The sequence below is a fragment of the Strigops habroptila genome, chromosome 8 (genome assembly GCF_004027225.2).
Source record: "Strigops habroptila isolate Jane chromosome 8, bStrHab1.2.pri, whole genome shotgun sequence".
Classification (NCBI taxonomy): domain Eukaryota; kingdom Metazoa; phylum Chordata; class Aves; order Psittaciformes; family Psittacidae; genus Strigops; species Strigops habroptila.
The window spans coordinates 20,285,613-20,308,521 of NC_044284.2; the positions used below are offsets into that span (position 1 = coordinate 20,285,613).

A 22,909-nucleotide genomic window follows, 5' to 3' on the forward strand; every position below is an offset into this window, starting at 1 on the left:
TCGTTATCTATTGAATTTTATGTGTAGGATCATTTACTTTTTAATGAAGTACCAAATTACCAAAACAAAACTCCACAACAGAAAATGTTCCCTAGCTTACAAACATACCTTCATAAAGCTTCCACTTTTAATTAGAAATATGATATAAAAATCAGGTCTAATATAATTGGCAAGATCTCAAATCACATGTAAATACCTTGTTAAAAAGTTATTAGTGACATTTGTTACACTCTCATTAATTTCTGTGCTTGTCAAACTTGTCTATCAAAGAATATTCAAATTTATTCCTATGCTTACCTGTTAAAAAGCAAAAAGAAAATGTAAGAACAATATTATTACTAAAAGCTGAAGCAATCAGGACAGTGATAGTCATCCGGGGTGGGGGTGAGGGAGAGAAAGTGGAAAGTTATGGAAATACTAAAAATTGCCTTTTTGAGACATGTATTACAAGAAGGAGAGTCTAATACTTCTGTGGGCATAGAGAGGAGTAAAATAATACACTTCCAGAATTACAAGAAATATCATCATTAATACTAAGCAAGAATGTTTCTCAACATATTTTTTATTTGCTATATAACATGGAGCAAGACTGAAAAGTATTACTAAAGTGGATAAGCAAATCCAGAAATAAACTGAGACTAAAGAGGAATTACCACCAAACACCATCTTAGATACAGAACAAACAAAATCTCAAAAATTATTCAAGGTATGAGATATCAGAGGTCACACTACACTGTGCTACAACACTAGCATAAAAAGAAAGAGACAGAACATACTTTGACTATAACATCTTGAAACTACAAATAACACAACTCCTTCCTGCCCTCCGCCTCCCCAGCTTCCTATGTTTACATTATTTCATAATTGGTAATATTATTTATTATGAAGAATAACTTCCTCATCTGAACTGCGTGTCATCCCACTTTAGAATGCCTTATCCATGTTCAGTGAGTAAAGTCAGCCCTCCAGTCACAAGGTAGGGAGACCAAAGAGCACATAACTGTCAGATAGGCAAAGAAGAACTCTCTACAGAATTAATGTTAAAGGAGGTATAAATCATTTAAGTTTAAGAAAGAGCACAGTAGTACATATACTTTTGGCAGCAGTTAAAAATTAAGCTGTAATTTGCCAACTAAGCAAAGATTGAAATCCTTAATTAGACATCAAGATAGAAGAGCGCATTTCAGAACTAGAAAAACCATAACACTAGGTTTCAAAATCAGAAAAATTGGCTTTCCCGTAACTCTGGACAGGGAAAGAGCTATTTGCTTTTGAAAACATAATCCTGTTCCAAATAGATGTAAACCCTTTAAAATACCTTACATATAAACCTGTTTCACATGAAATGGAATGCAATGTAATATGAAAGAAATTGTGTCACTGTGTATGCTGCTGACAATTCCGTTTATTATTTTTTTATCATACAAGTCATTAAGCACTGCAGCTTCCAGGCCAAAAGCAACATTGAATTTTTACTTACCACTCTGGTAAAACTTTGAATATTTCATATTTTTGGAAATGTCTAGGCAGCACATGCTTGGTTTATTACATCAATGAACCAGTTCACTGACACGCATGCATCTGGGCAAAACTAAGCATTCATGAAAGAAGTGCGAGCTAGAAAACTTATTTCCTGATAATGGACAATATAACCCAGTGTGATTGACAATTTTCAACACAAACTACCACTATTACCTGAAATTGTGCCATCCAGCAAAATATCTCACACTCAGTGGCAGCAGAGAATCTAGATAATGTGACAGTGAAACTGGACAGCTAACATAGCATTCTAGCCCAAAGCAGACTTTGGTGTCCATTTGCCAAAATCGTTTATTTCATTTGATAAAGGCAAGGCTGAATATGAAGTCATAAAAAGTTTTTATCCTTTCTGAAGAAAGATGCAGAGACACATGCAAGCTACTGTTGCATAAAGTAATCAATGGTTTGAGTTTTAGCATCTAACTTGATTGCTATTCTCCACTGCAACAATACCATAGTAAGTAAAGTAAGCTCTTCATGTAAGTGAACTTCCCTCTCTCTTACTCCTTCTTCCATTCCACCTTCCTTTCTTGGCTGCAAGAGATCATCAGATGAATGAAAGATTGAAACAAACTATCTCTGTGCAGAATTAAGCATAAGCAAAGAACTTCTGTCATTGCTGAAATCAGCAGATTGAACAGTAAATGGTTAAAGATTTGAAATCTCAATCATTCACCCATTTGTAAAGGGAAATTTTTTTTTTTTCCTTCCCTGCATCCAACAATATCAGAATGGCCTATTGATACAGTTTTTACAACTAAATACATTTGGCAAAACACACTTGCTTCCTCCCACTCACAAACAGACAAGTTAGAAAACCTCCAGGTCTAACTCCGTATTTCCCAATTTTACAAACATTTTTCCATTTTATTTTAACATAAGAGGTCACATTAAGTTTGCTTTGCTGATTGTATACACCTCGAACAGTTGTAAAAAAACAAATAACATGGTAAGGATATTTCAGGAGAAAAAAAAGGGTGCAGATGGCATTGCTATGAGATGAGAATTTGTGTCTACAGATGAAACTACTTCCTAGACTGAAACCTTTTGCTAATCATTGAATTATTACAATCAGTGAGGTATTTTTATCTCCACTGATTCGCCAGCTCCCCCGGGACAGTCGCTGTGCAGCAGCAGGCAGCCAAGGTTAGAGGACTTGACCCACCGTCACTTAGCAACGAGCAGCCTTGCTTGGGCTGAAGGACGCAGGGAGCAGGACAGGGCAGCCCAGCTGCCCTTGGCACCCTCCATAGGTGCGGAATCCATGGAGTGCTCTTAATGTCATAATTCTCTCCTGATGATGGGAAGGGTTCATTTTCCAGCTATTATCAGTGGGATTTTTGTCATGGATCCTCTTTGCTGATAGGTAACAGATTCAACCATGGAAATTACTTTGATGTTGAATCAACTACAGGACCACTGCTAACCAGCCTGGTAACAGTTTTACTTCAGAGAGCTTAGGCAGGAGACGTGCTCCTGCCGTAACAAAGGAGCATCAAGGACCACAGTCTAACTAAATTTTGAGTAAAAGTGAGTCTACATAAAAGTGATAGGAGACAGTATTATTAGTAATACTTATTACTACTTAGCAGTTACCTTGTGCAATACCAAGAGATGTGTGTACAGTTTGGGAATCCCTCTTTGTAAAAAATTGTTCCACATTATTGTCTTTTAATTATAGGTTCTCTATTATTAGATTTTACTATTTTAAGTGCTTCTCTGGATCTTACAACAAAGCTGTATAAGGAGACTTGATGCTGATAGCATTTAATTGCTTCGCATGTGCATCAGCTAATGCGTGGATGATTCAAACTATTAAGACCTAGAGGCGCTGATTAGTTTCCATTCATTCAGAACCCAGGAAAATCTGCTGAAATAAAGTAATGATTCTCAACTGGACTCATGCAGTTTGAAATCATGCAGTCTGTCTTCTGAAATAAAGCATGTAAAACTTAATTTTCAATATTCCTTTGATCTGAGGTTTAAAACACACCTCCAAACAAGGTTTCACATTTATACTTTCGGACTATCAATATGAAATTAATGCTTTTTATAGCATATTTTAACACTGCAAGAACAGCGACTTTATGGATGGCTATATAAGCAGTAATTCTTCCAAATGATAGATTACAACCAAGAAAGATTATTTCATTCTTAAAAAATAAAAATCAACCAAGCATTCAATCATTCAGTTGAGACAGTGCCAATAATTTCCCCAAGGAAAATCAGTGTAAGACAAGAAAACACGGTGTCCATTATTTATTTGTCCAGTGCAGAAGGATTTCTTTGGAGAAATCCGATTGGCTTTGTCACTTTTTATCATCAAGAGCATCTATTTCAAACAGCAAAAGAAATACTTAGTTTTCACAACTACATATACACACAAAATGGAAAAATAGATAAAATAGTATTCTTATTATAGGAATAAGATGATTCTGAATTTCTAACAAGAAGTTGAAGTATGATTCCAGATAAACTGAACAATACTTGTCATTCAGTGTCTTTCACTGTAATGCAACTACAGTTTTATTTAATATTGTCATTTAAATTTTAGAAGCTAGATAATCAGAAGAACTTATAATCAGCTACCCATATTCAGAATGAATCCTGATTTTTTAGATTCATTCAAGGAGACAGAGACCTTGAATGAGTAGGGCATTCTGTAACATAACCTCATAGACTTACAGTTACTGAAATGTGAGGGTAATTTTGCCAGATAGACACCCAAAAGTTTAAAAAAAAAAAAAAAAAAAAAAAAAAAAAAGGGCAAAAAGGGCATCAGCCTCAAAACTTTTAACTAATGAGCACTTTTACTGGCCTTACCAGTCGGACAAAGGACGGAACTCACACAGAAAGTGAAGTAGGAGGTCCTGTTGAAGTTGTCCGAGACACATTGCCATGACAGTGACTGATGTGTAAATTAAAAGATATCAATTGCAAAACTCTACAATTATGAAACCTTTTTTTAAATGTGCTGAATTATATTTTTAACTTCTAGATTTAATATGCTTTCACAAAGAAGAGATTACATTCAGTGGCTGATGACAATTCAGAATAATTATTTTTTTTTATTACTGCAGCTATTACATCAAAGTTCAAAACCTTTTGTTACCAAGGCAGACTCATTTACCTATACAAAGTTCTTTGTGTAATTACTTACATCTTACATATACATATTCTAATTCCTAAAGTTTTCACGTTTCGCTTAAATATTGTGAGGCATTTCTAATTTGTTAGCAAATGTTAAGATACACTTTGTGAATCTACATGATAGCATTCACAGATCATTCAAATTTCCTGTTCCAAAACACTTTAACAATCCAGATACCTGCAATAAGTTTAATTGTAGAGGAATGGAGAATTGAACAAAGTCTATCTTTTCCATAAACAATGAGTCTCTCATCCACCAACAGTTAAGATGTTAGAGCAGTCGTACACCAAGATTGACTTTTTTTCAGAAGATGCGCAGGTGACCTGTAGGGAGATTCTCTGGGAGAAGGCTCATTCTGTGTAGCAGACTAGTTTACAGTAGGTGACTACATGGGACCCAAGGGGGGCAAGAAGAAACAGACACAAATATGGATTCTTATTTCCAAGAATGCCATTTACTATTCGCAAAACCCAATTCCACAGAAAAATTTCTTTACTTGAACCAAGTCCAGAAATGGTGTTTTGCTATCAAATACTGACTTCAGTAATTTGCAGACAATTAGCTGAGAGAAAGCTGGATGTGCATCAAACATTATAGTCATCTGACCTGGCAGCCAGGGAACAATGAGCAGAAAAAGATTTCTGCATCTGTAGGCTGCTTTAATTAGGAAAGAGCATTCTGTGAAATATTCTAGGACTCAAAACCAGAACTGGTTCATATTCATACAAAATAAGAGGAATTTCATGGGGACAATTTGATGACTACATTCAGCTTTCAGTTTTAGCAGATTTTTCAGCATGGAAAACAAGACGACTACAGATGGGGAAAATATTGGAGCTGGCTCAGCAGGGTTAATTCTGGCATGATGCTGCATTACTAGTCAGCTGCAGTGCCTCAGCACCACACTCCAGGGACCAGAGTAATTGTGCATGGAATTGGCAGGGACTCAGAAACTTTGTTAGCTCCTGATCAGCATTAACCATTCTAAATGAAGCTAAGCTCTACAGACAAATGTAGGTGATTCTGCATGATCCCCGTTAGTACCCTGGAGTTATCTTCCATGGGAAGTATGCTATTTCGCCAATAATAAAGATAATGGAAAGTGACTACTACCATAAGAAAGATTTTCTCCAAAGATGTCCCATTCCAGTTTCATCCCTTCTGCACACATTTCCGTTTCCCCAGATCACATACAAGCAAAGGAGGTTAAACAAAAATAACATGTAAAAGAAAGCAGACCCTTTGCATTGTTGCAGGTGCACAAATAAAAACCTATGATAAAATAAGAATTAAAATGTCCATTTGGCATGCTTGCTACTACAGAGGGAAAAATGTTGCATTATAATGAGAAGAGCTTTAAACATTACTGAGTATTCCAGAAGTTTCTAGTCTACACAAGAGAATGTTTCCAGAGGCACAGAACCACTCTGCAGAAATTAAGACAAACTAGATGAACAATTCACTAGACTAACATTCTGTAACAAGGTAACATGGAAAAAGCAAAAGGGAGATCAAATTAGGAGCTTGACACAACTAAATACAAGACCAAAATCTACCAGATCACTTGATCATATACTAAAAACCTTCTAGAATAAATCTGAAATGGACTATAATGAAAGTTAATTGGTATCCGCAGGTGAAAAACTACAGAATTTATCAGCTCTGAAGGGCACCTCTATGAATTCTAAAAGGTCACCATATTGTTAGACTGTACAAGAAAGTTTGCACTATATTTGAGATGAAAATTACAAAGCCCATTTTGTGAAGATCTACATTTTTCTCACAGTATCAAGAGATTTGCAGGGTGAGGAAGGAATGTGTTTGTTTGGTTTTTTTTCAATGTTATAAATATATAGAAACTTTTAGTGTTGAAGAAATTTTTTTAGAAAATTTCTAGGGACAGATTATAAGCCAAGCTTTGTAATACCAAGTTTCTAAACCTTTAGATCAAAAAGACAATGTTGACAGATCAGGCAGGAGACAAGGAAGAAAAAGAAGGTCAGGGGCACGATTTTTTCCTACATCTATTAATTATTTGTAGCCAGCACTATTTTATATTAATTGACCAATAATGCAATCTTGCAGATATTGATCACAATTGCAGACTATTGATCCAGTACACAATCAGCTGAAAGCAATGGAAACAGTCTTTATTATGAATTTAAATATACTTGCAAAACAGACTCATTTCTTCATTCACTCATCTTGACTCATATCAAATCTTTTATCTTCACATAGAATCAGACATATAACCCACCCTATATGCACAGTGAAAACAGAGGACAAGGGTAGCTAGGACAAACTGTGCTTACCACATCTATACAGCACAGAGAGTGACTCAAGGTTTCAGAACAAAGCATCTGAGCTGCGCTGCTGAAATCCAGGTAATTTCAGAATACCTGAGCGATCCGGACGTAACTGGTTGTTAAGAGAAATAAGCTTCTTTCAGAGTGTCACAGCACCACTACCCAATGTCAAAACAATTAAACCCAGTTGGCTCACCATTTTTAGTGCATTTATATATACACAGTATTGTTGTAGATAACTATTCAAAATGTTGCTAGGAAGAAGTTACAGTTACACATCTTCAACAACAGATTATTCAAAATCTATTCCAAAAATCATACAAAAATTGCACCTCAGATTTTACTTACACTATCAAGGTGCACTGAGTTATCTCAGGTATACAAAGAGAAGAAAGTTGCTATATGGTCTAGTTAGTTAAAACAGAGCAAGAAGCGAAATTGTGACACTAGTAAGAGATGCACAGTACATTTTTCATCTGATTTTTCTCTAAACTATCTGCTTCACATGTATTCTGATTCATATTTTGATGCCAAAAAATAGTTCTTACTATTTCTATTCTTGTGAAATCCTATGGCAGATGTCTAACTATGTCTGTTTCTGTATTATAGAGCAATGCTGTTTTAAGAGGAAGTAAAATTTAGAAAACCATACAGATGACTAAAAATAATTTGGGTTGCTGAATCCAGTTGAACAATGATACATAACATATAATAGGAATACAGAAATTCATAATCCTTTCATACCCCCAAGAGCCAGAAAGACACCTGGAACACTATGCAGCATCATTAATGCATTTATTCAGACCTGGAATACAGGCAGGTGCTGAAGAAAAAGCCAAGTCAAATGCTCTGAGATACATTACATGAATTTACCTATCTGAGACATAGAAAATTCAAACCATCAAAACTCTCATTTTACTTATACCTAAAGAACTGTCAGTAATGAAATGAAAATCCCACATTCCCATTGAAATGCAATTCAAGAAAGAAAAGAAGCTATCAGGCCTTTTCAGCATCTGAACCCTCTATTTCTAAAGAGAAAATAAAAATTATTTTTAGAAGTTAACTTTATTTATGCAACTCAGAGTTAAAAAGCATCAACAGAAGCTACAGAAATCACACCCCTACAACTACAGTGAAAAAATCTGAGGCACTGAACAGATGCCTAAGCATCAAATAAACTGGGAATTGAACAGATGTTTTTCTTATGAAGGTGGAACAAAACCAGGAAAACAGATTGCTTTCTGAGGGTCTCTTCTTGTATCCATTTACTCATCCAGCTAGTATTTTCAAAATTATTCCAAACACTGCAAAGGTCAAAGGCAAGGGCAGCTTGGTGGATCAGGAGCAGCACTGCTGTAGATGTGAATGACAGGACTAGGACCCCAGCCCAGTTCTTCCTTTTCAAACTAGCAAACAGAGCAATGCACACATCCCCTGCCCTGAACATATTTTGTACATTAAATCAAAGCTTCTATAACTGCCAAATTCCAGAAAACATCCACAAGTGCTCTGTGATTAAGCCTGAATGTATTGATTTCCTCATTCTATTATGAATTTCCATGGCAAATAATTCAGTTTATCTGTTTTACATGCTTAATGTTCAACCCCTAGTTTAACTTGTCCTTTTTTCCTCATGTTGCCTGTATTTCATATCTAAAGAAATGAAAACACACAATATCATATTCTATACTCTTCTTCATCCCACTTACTTCATGAGGACTTTTTATTCTACTGATCCCACAACTCAATGACTGCAACCAAACCAAACCATACCAAACGCCCCTACATCAACTTTTGTTTCCTCTTGGTTTGACACTATTGTCTTTAGAACGAAAGTAAATTCTCCTAGAATAATGGATACAAGCTCCATCAGCAACTTTCCCATGAGACTTTTGTTGTTAATACACTGGGAAGATCAAAAAATGAGAACAGTGAAGGTCAGTAATGGAAAACCAGCTGGATTATGAAGGTAGCTTGAGATTTATAGGACAAAAAAGAATTTGGTGCAATGAAAAAGGAAGATGCTTTGGATACAGAGAAAGTATGGGAAAAGGTAACTAAGTATTTTATCATACAATGTAAGTCACAGGTTCTAACATAAGAAATACACAAAACCTACATCATCTCAGCTCTGCGAAAAAAATGATCTGTTGTTCATCCCACTTCTAACTGGCATCATTTTCAGATCTTAGGTATTAGTTTCATTGATGTTTATTTCCATAAACAAACAGGCAAGTTACTACAGGATAAAATAGGAGATGAGTTTGCCCTGCATCAGCTATTTTAAGAAACATAATTATGTGCACATATTTGAATAGTTGTGCCCTACAGGAAACACACATACACCATCTCAATCTATCTTTATTTAGCATAGTATTAACATAAATAGCATCAATAGCATGAACATAATACAGCTAGCAAATTTACACCCAGATCTTTGAAGTCTTGCTCCCATGCATTCATATATTAAAGTTTTCCAAAATCAGCCTAACACCTTTAAAATTCCCTTGAAAAACATCAAAAGTCTTATCTGTGTTATTTTAAAAAGAGAAAAATAAACTGTGCAGATCAACAACTGATGCTCTAAAGTTTTACAATTTTCTCCAAAATTGGCTTAGATAATGGCAACTTTAACATCTAAATCAATGCACAACTAAACACTCAGGAAGTTTTTCCACTGGATACCACTGTACCACACTTCTTACAGTTGGTAGAAGCTTCTGGGTGAACACAGAGGTTATCAGAAAGTGTCAACTCATTGAATAAAGAGTTTTGTGCTGACACCTCTGATGAGGAGGCCAAATCGCATGGCCTGATGGAAGCTTTGTGGTGAAGCCACACTCCCTGCTGTAGCACTAGCGCTCTACTCAAAGATCTGGGAACACAGCACCTTGAAGCCCTGAGCTTCTGCAGCCCTGCTCTCAAAGTTACAGAGGAGCTATAAGATTACCAGGGTAACTTGAAGCTCTCAAGAATTCTTAGCTTCACAAAACTGCCTTGCTTAGTGTCAAGGAGCTTGGAAGAGCTTCTACCAGCCAGCAGCTCTCGTCTCGATACCTGCCTGTGTTAAAGGCCCAATCTCCAAGTGGAGTCTACTATCACTCCCTAGGTGAGGAGCTCAGAAAATCTGAGAATATAGAATAGAACTGGATGTAAGCGTATTTTGAAAAAGAAAAATTACAACCTCAGAACTAGAAATCCCAAGTTGGAAGCTGCTGCAGTGCTGATTAGAAAGTGAAAAACACACACATCATGCAGAAATCAACAAAGATGCTACCCTTATGTTTGTTCTAAGTCACTTACACAGGAAGATTTGCTAGTACATCTGTCATTCCAGAGTATCCTTCCGTTGATTATCTCATATAAACATAAAAAAAAGGTTAAATTGCTCACTAATATGTTATGGTAACAGAAATTCCCCCATATTCCTAAATCAAATATAGAGATGTTTTGGCGCATAGCCCTGTTTGCTACATGCTTCTGCTAGTAGGACTTGATGACCAGAGGGCATACCTGTAACTGATAATGGTGCTGTTCTTAAGCAGGCCTTTGTGAAAAGGCATATCTATGGTGTAACTATAAAAGGCATAGCTATTAATCTGTCCTTTCTCGCTCACCTGCAGAAAGAGTTAAAAATTGGTTTTGAAAGGCAAGCTGTTTAACTGGGGAGAAAGATGTTTTAGAAGCAAGTGGCACAGCTGGCCTTGCTCCTGCATTCATTCACCTTAAGGAGTTTCTTTGCTACATATCAGGAGCGCCAAGAAACCCAAGCTCAAATGGTTACTCAAATAACTAGTCCTAAACTTACATTTATTATTGTTATAAACAAAGAAATGACTGAGTTTACTTCACCTTGAAGAGATGTCAGAGTCTCCCACAGCCCTTTAAAGACATTCAATATTTTTATCATGCTCTATTCAAGCCAGATCCCCCTGCACCCTCAGAAAGATTATCAAGAATTCCTGTAACAACAATACGGTACTTTTCCATTACTTTTAAGAGGCAGTAGTTAGACAAATTTTAACATTAGAGTCCTATTACAGTTATGTAAATTAAGTCAATTTGTCCTTCCTTCAATTAAACATGTTAATTTCTCAGGGGACCCAACACCATTTTCTTCAGTTGTCACACATGCCATCATCACACAGTATGCTGTAGACTTAAAGAGAATTCATCAAGTATCTGGTCTTGCAGAACCTACCTATGTCAGTAAATCTCATGTAACTCAACTCACTGAAATTCAAAGGCATTTTTGAATGAGAAAGTTTCTCAGATCTGTACATACAAGAACATAACCTTGGTGTTCCATAGTGACAACAGACGCCAGAAATCAATTCTCTTGCAACCAGACAGCAGAATTAGCACTCTCAACACAAAAAGCGCTTAGCCCATAAATTGTTAGACTTCTGTATGGCCACCTTTACTTCCTTCTGCTCAATAATGTTCAGTTTTATTTGCCTGTAGATTAGAATTACATGTATATAGTCAATCACAAGTTATTAGTGACTGTCCAGTCTGTATGAAACCAAAGCCATATATTTTGGTTTGCCATTATGGAGATTCATTCATTGATGTGATTTTTATAAAAGGTATTTAACAATTTGTCCAATTTTTTCAGCAGAAGAAACCATATATATGTTAAAAGTTTTAGAACAAAATTACAAATAAAATTAGCATGATCTGCTGAATTTAAAGCACAAATTATTAGAGCTGAAAAAAAAACCATAAGAATTGCCATAGAGTTCATGGTGATAGTTGCTGTCATTATTGACAAACACCCGTACCAAATACTTCAAAGGGAGATCAAAGCAACACACCAGAAAACTACAGAAAATTGTCCGTATATTTTTCCTTAGCCACATTAATTGATTATTAGCTGATGATTATTTAGCTGTCTCATTCCTGTTGTTTGTTAGGCTTTTTTTAATGCATTGTCCTTGTTACAAGATTACCTTTTATTCAGACTCTTATTTGTGAAGTGAACAAGTTGCTTTTCCCAGGTTATTCAAATCTTTCCACATCTACTAATCACTTCTGCTGCCCTTTCCCTAGGCTATATCTATTTCTGTGCTCTCTATCTTGTAAGTAAAGTTACCTGAACTTGATTTCAGGGGATTAGGTACTACTTATTCATAGAAGGGAACAGAACTCTCAAACAGCTGCTGTTCTCTTGTGACATTATCTGCACATCTTTAAATTATTGGCGTTTTGAGTACTCGGGCTCAATGAGCATTATTCAACATATTACCACCAGAACATATGGGTCCTCCTCCCAGATAATTACAGCTTATTTGGAATACGCATGGTTAACTGAAATTATTCCTTCTCTCTTGCAATTGTCGACAACAAGCTCCAGCTTTATAAGGTCCAGTACAAAGGACCACATAAGGGCAACCTCGGCTGAAAATGAGGCTTGTTGTAAAGAAAAAGAATCATATCTTGTTACTCTCTTTACAGCTACAGTTCCTGAAGATACTCAAATTGACAATACGGTTGCTGTTGTAACTAATACATGAAGTACAACAAAGTTCCTAAAAACATTAACATTCAGCGACCTTATCTCAGTATAACAAACCTACTTGCACAGTCAAATTGAATCCTGCTCTTACCTTATTCAAGAGTACCTTGTTCACAAACACTTTTGTTACTGAAGTCTTTGGAATACTAATCATTGATCTATTGCCCCTGCTTTCAGTGGGAAAGAACATTATAAAACTAATCTGTAGACTGCTAGCCTGAATATTTGGCAGACAAAGAAATAGTCTAAAAGGTTGATTTTTTTTTTTTTTTTTTTTTTTTTAATAAGGTGGTTTTTTTCCTTTCAATTTAAATATATTCTGATAGGCCACCAGCATATAATTCAGAATCTGGTATTTTAATAATATGCTTCCTTATAAAGTGCTTTTCACTCTACATTCTTAAAGCCTTCATACACGTTTACAAATTCACCTTTTGAACACCCAGGTTTATCTGAATTTATAGAGGAGAAATCTAAGGAAGAAGGTGGTAAGAGTTTTGCCCAGTGTGACTCAGCAAAGCAGTGAGAATCCTTAGCATCAAGCCCTGATATCCCATTCCTAGTCACGATGTATCACTTTCAGACTTTTCTATAGTGTTTACAGCTATTTTTCTTAGTATTATATTCAGCAGAATATAATACTAAACAGCACAGTATAATTGTTACACTCACTACAGCCTGTATAATTGTAAAACAAACCAAGGCAAACCTGAGAATTAATATAGGGCAGCAATATATTACTGAAATCAAACAGGTTAGATATGTGGCATACAAATCAGCTTTTGAATGCAAGAGTGCTTCTTTCTAAGAGAGCAAGCTCAATCAGTATAACAAAGTAAAGAGTTTTCTTATCAAGCAAACATCACTTTTCTCAATGTTTATCTCGATGTGCATTTCCACTGTTACAAAATTGTTGGAAAATTGCAGCAATTGTATTGCTGTTCAAGATATTTTTCCTAATTAACAAAAAATATATAATTTATGTTTTGTGTAGCTCATATTGATGAGTGACAATTTTCTCTCCAGAGAACATTGATTTCAGTGTTTACATTATTCCTATAAAACATAAATCGACAAAAACATACAGAAACAAAAAAGTTAAACAAATTTTTTTATTTAAAAAAAAAAAAGGGAAACAATTAAAGACTCTTACAAATGATGCTCTACAACGTCAAATGCGTATACTAAACTGCTTTTGCCTTCAGATTGTGACCTAAATGCCACTAAGAAATTTTTAATTACATTAGCCTTACTCTTGCCGACCACCGTGCTTTCAATTGACATGGGTGCATTTTAAATATGTATGCTTTCATTTGGGAATCACCACACCGCAATCAGATACCTCCAGGGAGGTTGCTGAGCTCAGTTCACTAAAACTTAAAAACAAAATAAAAACTGTGGATATTATGGAATCCTTCCTTCTAATACAGTTGTCAAAAGAACAGGTAACCTCTCAATATACATAAAAAATGGGATTTGACACTGTACAAAACAGACTATATTATATTAACCAGCAACCAACAGGAATATTGCAATTAGCTCAATCTATTCAGTTCAGAAAGAATGCTGAAGAGAAGAAAAATATTCAGTACACGCACAGGGAGGGAAGAGTGGAATAACTCATTTTTAAAAGGGAAAAAATGCAACTAGGAAATTCGATTAAATTGAAAGACAGAATATAATAACTAATAAAATTATGTTTTCCATGCAATTAATCTGTTGGATTAATTGGAACACAAATGTATCACAGCCAAAAAGAGTTGATATGAATAAATGAGGGACTTGATATTTAACAAGAACAGAGTGAGCTATGAGAGCAAGTTCCAAAAAAAGAAAAAAAAACCCTCCAACCTATGTTTAGGATCAAGTGGACACTATTTTCAGCAGACTCATGTTTGCCTATTAAAGTGGCATTTCTTGCATCATCTTCTAAGACTTCTGGTCTCATGATCCCACAATAAAGCTGAAATCCTGCTACATGCCACTTCTGAAATTATTGATCTCAAGCAAGTACTTCTCAGAAAGGCAACAAGTAGAACATGCTATGAGAGCCCTCAAAAAGAGGGGAGCATTTCTACCACTTGTAATATGGGATGAAGTTATATAACTCCAGTATTTTAAGCAATACTCTTGCTTATTTGTTTTCCCATCCATTTTCTGTTATTTCTTGTATTCAAGATAAGGTATTCTCCTAGTACATTGGGAACCTGCTCCAACAAAGAGGATTTCCAGAACTACATAATGTCAAGTTAGATATTTCAAAGGAAAGTAAAACAATGCTGGGTTTTAAACAGGTGTATTGCAACATAATTTTCTTGGATCAAAGAACATGTACTGCAATGCAAAATGACTTATGTAAAAGGTGAAGCATCTTAGTATAGCATATCTTCTACTATTATTCAGTTTCTTTGTACCTGGTCCATCTCTCAGCAATCTTTAACCACACAAAAATATATTAAAACCAACACTTGAAACTTTCAGTTATATGATGGAATTTTTCAGAACTAAATTATTTGCAGCATGTAATCACCTGACTAGCATTTAAAAAGAACTATTTTGAACAGATTTAAAGGGAGTATTTCAAGACATTGAGAGAGAGAATACAAAGATTCACAAAGGTTAGTGTGCAGACAATACCCAGATAATAACCACTTATATAACTGAGACAGTTTGGCTATTATATTATTCCAGTTTTATTCTACAGAAATTTATAATACATTTGTTTAGAGCACATGGGAACAATCACAGCACAATTCTTTATTGATTGCTTTGGAAATTGCTTAATTATAGTTCTCCTGCTCACATATTTCCATGTGGTATGCTTCAAGGCAAGGTGCTAATTTGAAAAGCTTAATTTTCTGACTGGAAATATATTTCTACCACATTTAGAGAAAACAGATGTTATAACAGCTAAAATAAATTGCATGGAGAAACTACTTTTCACATTCATTTATTCTGTCCTAATGTTCCCCATATTCAATACCTCATATCACCATACTGCAGAACTTCATCAGTTCCATGGCAACCGTAGAGATCAAAGTTCATGAGACACCTGAACAACACTTCACATACAGATCAGAAGAACTCACAGAAAAGAAACAATACCCATCAGTCCTGTGTGACATACCATTGTTGCTTGAAGAAAAACCTAAGGAATGACTATGAAATGTGAGTATATTAATCTGTGACTAAAGGAGCTGTAAACAAAGTGGTTTGAAATTAATAACAAAGATTTTTCAGATAACTAATAGTAATATTGCCATCTTAGAACTCCTTCTTGCACACAAGTTTGTCAGCTTCCGGGTACAGTCTAGACTTGATACAAAACATATATGTGTAATAACATGGAAATAATTTCAATATCCAGCAAAGGGGAGGCAGGAACAGGACAAAAGTAGTAGGAAAATGCAAAATCAAGGGGGTAAATAGACGTGTGTATATATACAGAATCACAGAACAGAATCATACAATGGTTTAGGCTGGAAGGGACCTGAGGGAGTTCTCTGGTTCAGCCTGTGCTCAGGCCAAGGCTAATACTAGGCTGAGGTGCCTGGGGTCTTGGGCACTCAAGCCCTGAATCTCCAAGGATGGAGATCCCACAACTGTTCTAAGTGCCTGTACCAGTGTTTCACCACCATTCTTGTGAGGAATGATGGTGGGATTTTTCTTCCTTAGATTTAACAGGAACTTCCCCTGCTATAACATGTATGTCACCTCTTGTCCTTTCACTAACCATGTCTGAGAAAAGTTTTGCTCCATCTTTATGACCACCCACTAGGTATCTGAGAACGGCACTTAGTTCCTCCTTAGCCTCCTCCAAGAAAAACAAACTGAGCTCTCCCAGCTTCTTCTCACACACAGTATATGCATCAATGCAAATATTTAAATTCTGCAACCTGAAAGCACTGCAAGAGTTAGCAGAGTTAGTCAGCAGGAAATTACATGGTATCTCGAAAGTCAAGCTAAACTACATCCAAATAAACCAAGAAAACTCCAGGGCATCTAGCAACTATGCAATTTACTCGTATCAAAGATAAAAGAGCCAACAGAATGGTCACATAACATCATCACAATAACCAGATAATCGAAGTATACACCCTTCATTAATGAGTGCAGAAGGGAAAAAACTGCATTTTGAATTCAAGGATTATTTAGAGATCTTTCAGAAGAGATGTCATTACTTCATAGAAAACAGGATCCTGTGAAGAATTAATCAGGATACTGATATGAAGGTAATTTAGCAGTTAGATTAAAGGATGTCATTTTACATATCACTGTCCAATGCAACCTGAAATAACCTGGCCAATGAAATTTTGTAGTATTCTGAAGTATTAGACGAGTGAGTCGAGAAACAATAATCCTTCTTTGTGCAGCAATTTGCTAACCTTGGATTTCTGCATTCAGCATTAACAGCACATTGTCACCAATCTACTGAGAACACAAATAAATTCAAAGAAAAAGAAACAAAAATTTTACACAGGATAAAAAAAATGGAAGGAGCAAGCACAGAGGAAAAAAAAAGTGAAATCACTGCAGTGTAGTCTACAAACATTCAAAGGCAAGAATAAATACACCTGGCATTCAAAAGTACGAAAAAATGGATAGAATGGAGAAAAACAGAATCAGGGAGAAATGGAAGAGTGAAAACAAATAAATAAATCATTCTAAGAACTAAATGTAAAAGATAATCTACTGTCCATCTGTTTTAGTTTTTATAATGTCAGTTCCTTCCTTGATTTTTTTTAAACTGAGGTTAATCTTTCTAAAATTACATTTTAAATAATTATATTTTTAAAATATTTTCCACAATAGGTGTGGAAAGATAGCTGTTAGAGTGAACACAACAAATCCTCCCCATGACCAAAGAGATCCTTTTAATCCCAAAATAATAATTTCAATACTAACTCAAAAATGCTATTGCATCAGTGCCTACCACATCACGCTTGGAAGTGGAACATCCAGTCATCACTAATCAGGCTCTACAGAAGAGAACTGCTGTAAAGTCAGGGTGCTGGTCAACCAAAGGAAAGGGAAAAAAAGAAAGAAAAGAAAAAAAAAAAAAACCAGAACAGAAACAAGAGGAACAACTAAAAGAAAGTGCATATGATAGCATTATAAAAAACATTCAGAAACTAATGTTTCCTCATGTGATAGTCTTTTAATGAAATTAACACTAGCTTGGAATCAAATAAACATCACACAATTTAATGCAATTAGCTAAGTTCATGTTCCATATTTTTAAGAAAATAACCAAATCTATCACGAAATTTTTCATTTCCTATTTAGTTATTTCATACCCTATGTCTCTAAAATTATTTCATAAGGCACCAACGCAAATCAATTTTTTACATAAAGCTTTCCTCATCAAGAAAACTATTTTATTGAATTATATAAGTCATTAGAAATAACATAGTAGTCATTAGAAATAGAGGTTAAAAATTGTTTTTCAAAATAAAATATATGTAAAAAATTAGGGAATATAAAGTATAGGGAACTTTCATACCTGCTACTCAGTTTGTTTCAATTTATTTCTAAGTCTCCCAGTGTAAAGCTCAGAATTGGCCAATTTCAAATTCCTGCAGAAAGGTAGTTGAATTCACTATAATTTCGTACTATTTCCTTTGGAATACATGCGATTTCTTTGCCCAGACTAAAGTTTAAGATTCTTCAACACATTAATTCTATTTCTTCTTTATAGAAACTAGAAGTACAGTAGAGAGAAGTGGGGAAAAAATCACAACCGTTAAAAGAAACTAAGTTAAAGTTAAAGCAATGTCCCACAATGTGAAACCAAACAATCCATAACAAAACAAACATGAAGTTTGCAAAAGAAAGTTTATTCAAACTGTAAGTAATGTGAGAAACATATACATGCATAATTCATGGAATGGATATATTAAGAGGACCTGCAATTTCTGTTGTTAAATAAATAATGAGTTACTAAAGCAATTATAAGATCATGGAATTGGCTTAAGTCCAAGCTAAATTCGTTATTTAGTGATAGGAAAGCTCTGGACTTGTAGTAGCACCTGATGTGTATGTGGTGTCAGTTTCTTTCTTTTCCCACACCAGCAGCAGCATCATCAAGTCCATCAAACTCAGTTACAGTAAAAACTTCAGTAACAAAATCTGTGGGAAATATCCAACTTTGACTGTTAGCAGTCCTTCTACGTTATCAACTTCACTGTGCCCAGTTGACTTGAAGGCACATTTAGTACACATTTTTCCTTCATTCTACATCTCAAAACATCTGAGCAGAATCAGCAAAACATTGTCTTCGCTACAAGAAGTAGTAGCCTGAAAGCAATTCTATATTTTTAGTGAAGCGGCATTCCCAAAGATCTCCAATTCCATCACAGATTACAAAAATGCAAACTTACCTGCTATGATCTGGGTATGTAAGCATAATAATTCCTGTTCTTTTTTTCCCCTCTTGGCTTAAACCATGACACCCCTCTTGGCATTCCCCTCTCTGAGTCCAACTGTTCAATAACAACCTCAGCAGTAAGATGAACTCCCCCCCCATCTAAATATATCCCAATGGTCCCCTGATTCAGCCCACAGATGAAAAAATCATCATCACTATTTTAAAATCCTTACAGTTATTTACTGTCATTGAATTAGCAGACATGACTGAGTTTACATTTCTTTGTAGAAGTTTAAGCCGTTAGGCATCTGTTAAGCTGTTAGGCATCCAAACAAAAGAGCAATACAAGAATTCATGCATTTGTACAATACTTATTTTCTATTACAATAAAATGAGGAGAAAAAAAATAAGCTGTGGGTATATTGTGTTTATGTTACCCCTTTAAAAAATTAAAAAAATAAAAATAACAATAAAAACCCCTGTCTGTTCTCTAGTTAATTAAGGTTACATTTCAAAACCGTATTAACTTTTTATAGCTAACTGGCATCCATACTTCCACTGCTGACACAATCGCTAGAAGTGGCATTCATTCATTTTTCAGTTTTCCTTGTAAGGGTCATTACTCACTATGTTATAAAAGAAACAAAATGTGTGACACTTTAAGCCTCCTCTTATTAGTTAACAAAAAGCATAACTGCTATGAAAATATTGCCTTTCTATTTTATTAGAAAAACAATTAAATCCAGTTCCCCAGGCACAACACTTCACAGGAGGTATGGTGCCTCCTGTGTTACATTTTACTAAGTCAGTCAGTAAAAGAGTCATTAATCTTTTAGTTATGGATCTCAGACATTTACGTCTAACAGCAACAAGCAGAAGCAAACACCCAGCACTCTCTTTCTCTCTCTCTGGTGATAGAAAAATAGTAAACTCTTAAGATGACAAGAGCTACAATTAGCCAGAAAGAAATCGATTTAATCCACTTTCACCTCTCTGATTTTACAGAATCTCATTAGCGTAAATATTTTCGCTTTCATTGTTAGGCTGAATCAGCTGAGACATTTCAAGGCAAGCACAGAACTCCGTACACAGTGCTCCTACTTTACAAAGACTTTTACACTCACCTACACATTAAGTCTTCAGTGAATGCATTATCCCTTTCATCTATTCAACTGTGTAGTTCAGATACTACACAACCAAGGAAAATTTAAGAAAGGAAAAAAAAATAAAAAGCAAACCGAATTTACTTGAATTCATTTGCTCCTTTGCCAAATCCACTTAAAACAGAGAGCACTGGTAAGAAATGGTAGCCAATCCATAGAGCCTTTTGTACACTGCTGTCACAGAAAGTAACCCATCATATACATATATGCAGAAAACAAACCTCTTTGTCCCTGTGCCTGCTTTCCCTTATCTGAACATATGGAAGATTAAGTTTACGTGAATTTCTGAACGTGACAACAAGGATTTTCGTCCTTAACACTAGAGACAAAAATCTTCACGTGACAAAAATTAAATTTTATTACATTAAATCCCCATATGACCAAGCATGTTAGAAAGATTATGCCTACTGCCTCCCCATATTGTAGATCTTTATCCCTACTCTGAGCATTTTGACCTTCCAGAATTCGAAACCAATCCAAGAAGCACCCGAAATGTGGGAGCAAGCGCTCCTAGCCTATGAAAATGACAACTGGAGATACGATTTAACGATTAGTATTCGGTGCAATATAACATCCACTTCCAAGGAGCATGCTTTCCACCCTAAAATAAGTCAGTACTAAGTAGATTGCCGGGACTGGACAGTGGAGACTGACTACAGTGCTGATATTAACCTGGAAGGCACTGGCCGAGCTCAGCCCCATCCTCATTCACCTCTAACCGAGCCCTGCACGCCGCCGGTCCGGTCCGTGCCCGGGGCTCTCCGCTCGGCGCCGAACGCGCTCCTCGCAGCACCGGCACCCACTTTACGCGTCTAGGGGCACGAAGCGCCGCCGGCCCCCGGAAAGCCCGGCGGGAGGGAGCGGCCGCGGGCGGGGAGGGTGCCGCCGCCCGCAGGAGAACGGGCACCGGTCGCCGTTCCCGGCAAACGGGTACCGGAACAGCTCAGTGCGGAGCGGACCGGGCAGGGCGGGCAGGGACGCCCGCAGGCGGGGTAGGGGCGAGACAGACCGAGAACGGGAGGGAGCCAGCCGCAGACCGAGCGGGGACACCCAAGGGCAGGGACTAGAACAAGGACGCAGGGCGGGAGGAAAGGAGGCGCCGGGGGGGGGGGGGGGGGCGCGCAGGGGGCTCTGGGCGCGGCCCTTACCTGGCAGGAGGTGCCGGTGACCCCCGCGGGGCAGGCGCAGCTGTAGGCGGCCGGAGGCTGAGGCAGGAGCAGCTGGAGGCGGCTGGGCGCGGCGTGGCTCCGGGCCGGCACCGGCGAGCAGGTGCCGTTGTTGCGGCAGGGCTGGCTGAGGCAGGGGTCCCGGTCGGGGGGCGCGGCTGTGGCTGGCCCGGGAAGGCAGGCGCGGCGCTGGGCCAGGGCGAGCAACAGCAGCAGGAGCAGCGAGGAGGCTCGGGGCATGGCGGCGGGGCGTGCGGGTGCCGCTCCGCTGCGGCCACCGGCGGGGAGGGAAGAGAGGGAAGGAGAGGATGGAGGCAGCGGCCACCCGGCTGCTCCCTACCCTCGTTCCCCGGGCAACGGGCGGGCGGGAACTGGGCGGGGACGAGCCGGCCGCCGCGCCGCCGCGTACCCGGCAGGGGGCAGCCGGCAGCCGCGCGTCCGTCCGCAGCGCGTCCCGGCTCCGGCAGGAGGCGGCGGGCGACGCTGGGCGGCCCTGGGCCGGGTGCGCTACCGGAGGGGCGGCAGGACCCGCAGCACGGGCACCCCGGCTTTATTCCGTCCCTACAGCCAAGGCGGAGCTCAGGTCGGGCCGGACGGGGCCGTGCCCGAGCCCCATCTCCCCCGGGCGGGGGAACAGCGGCTAGGTTGCGCCTAGCTGCTGGGGCCCGGGTACCGGCGCTGCGCGCCCAACCCGCTGGTTTAGAACGGGAGCAGCGCGCTAATAAACCGCCCGATAGGCATTGCTGGTCTGCCACTGCCTCCAGTTGGTGTGGCGGGTGTAAACTGCAACGCAGCCGGGGCCGAGCCCTACCTTGGGACAGGCAAACCCCTGGAAGAGAAACTCCGCGTTCAGGACCATTCACCGTTTGCTTCTCATTTACTGTTTCACAAGTGTTATCTGTGTACAATCACTTCGAAGTTCCTTTAAGACCCAAGCAGGTGCGGATGAAAAGCATAAAATGAGTTCCGTCATTTCTCATGCTGCAGAAAAGCCGTGGCTTTTCTCAATTGAGGTTATCTACAGCTGAATTTTAAAAATCAATTTGTATTTGGCTAGGCATCTGGGGGTTTTTTTCCTGCCTCTGGTTAGAACTGAGATACATGGTCTGTAAATCACATAACATAGAGCAGGAAGACAATCCAGAGTCTCTGGCCTTCTCTTCATTTGCTTCTGCAAAAGTGAAGTATTTATATCTCTTGTAACTAACGACTTCTCGTATATCTGTCATACGATAAGGGGGGATTGCTGGCACCAACATGCTACAGCTCTCATAAACCCCAACACTTCACTGTGTGGCTGAGACCCGTATCCCGAGCATAAATGACGGCTAATGCTAATTGAACTGGAAGTTCATCACGGGTGCCAGCAGCCTGACTGTGATCCTCCGCCCCTCCAGGAGGCTGGCGTGAACCGCCCCTGCTCCGCCGCCGTCCCGCCAGCCCCTTTGTCGCTCCGGTTTCTCCCCTCGTCCCGCTCGGTGCCACTCCAGCTCCCGCCGCCTCCGCCGCCCTGAAGCGACTCCTTCGTTCAGAAGGATCCGACTGTCCTCCCCCTATTCCCGACACCGGTGTGTTCCGATGTTGACTACAGCCTGTAGGCATTGTGGTAATACAAAATAAAACCAATCTGAGCTATATATGTCGAATGAAGTTGTTTGTTTATTTTACAACTCTCTTCTGCTTAAGGTTGCTTTTT

General features: G+C 38.1%; 1 protein-coding gene across 1 annotated transcript in view; it reads right to left on the reverse strand.

Moving 5' to 3' along the window:
* DNER (delta/notch like EGF repeat containing) overlaps positions 1–21,580 on the reverse strand; it is a 129,478-nt gene extending 107,898 nt beyond the window's left edge. The window contains exon 1 of the mRNA XM_030494671.1: positions 21,196–21,580. Coding sequence (XP_030350531.1) covers positions 21,196–21,453 — 258 coding nt within the window. The 5' untranslated portion in view covers positions 21,454–21,580. The remainder of the gene's footprint in view (positions 1–21,195) is intronic.
* Positions 21,581–22,909: the final 1,329 nt, after the last annotated feature.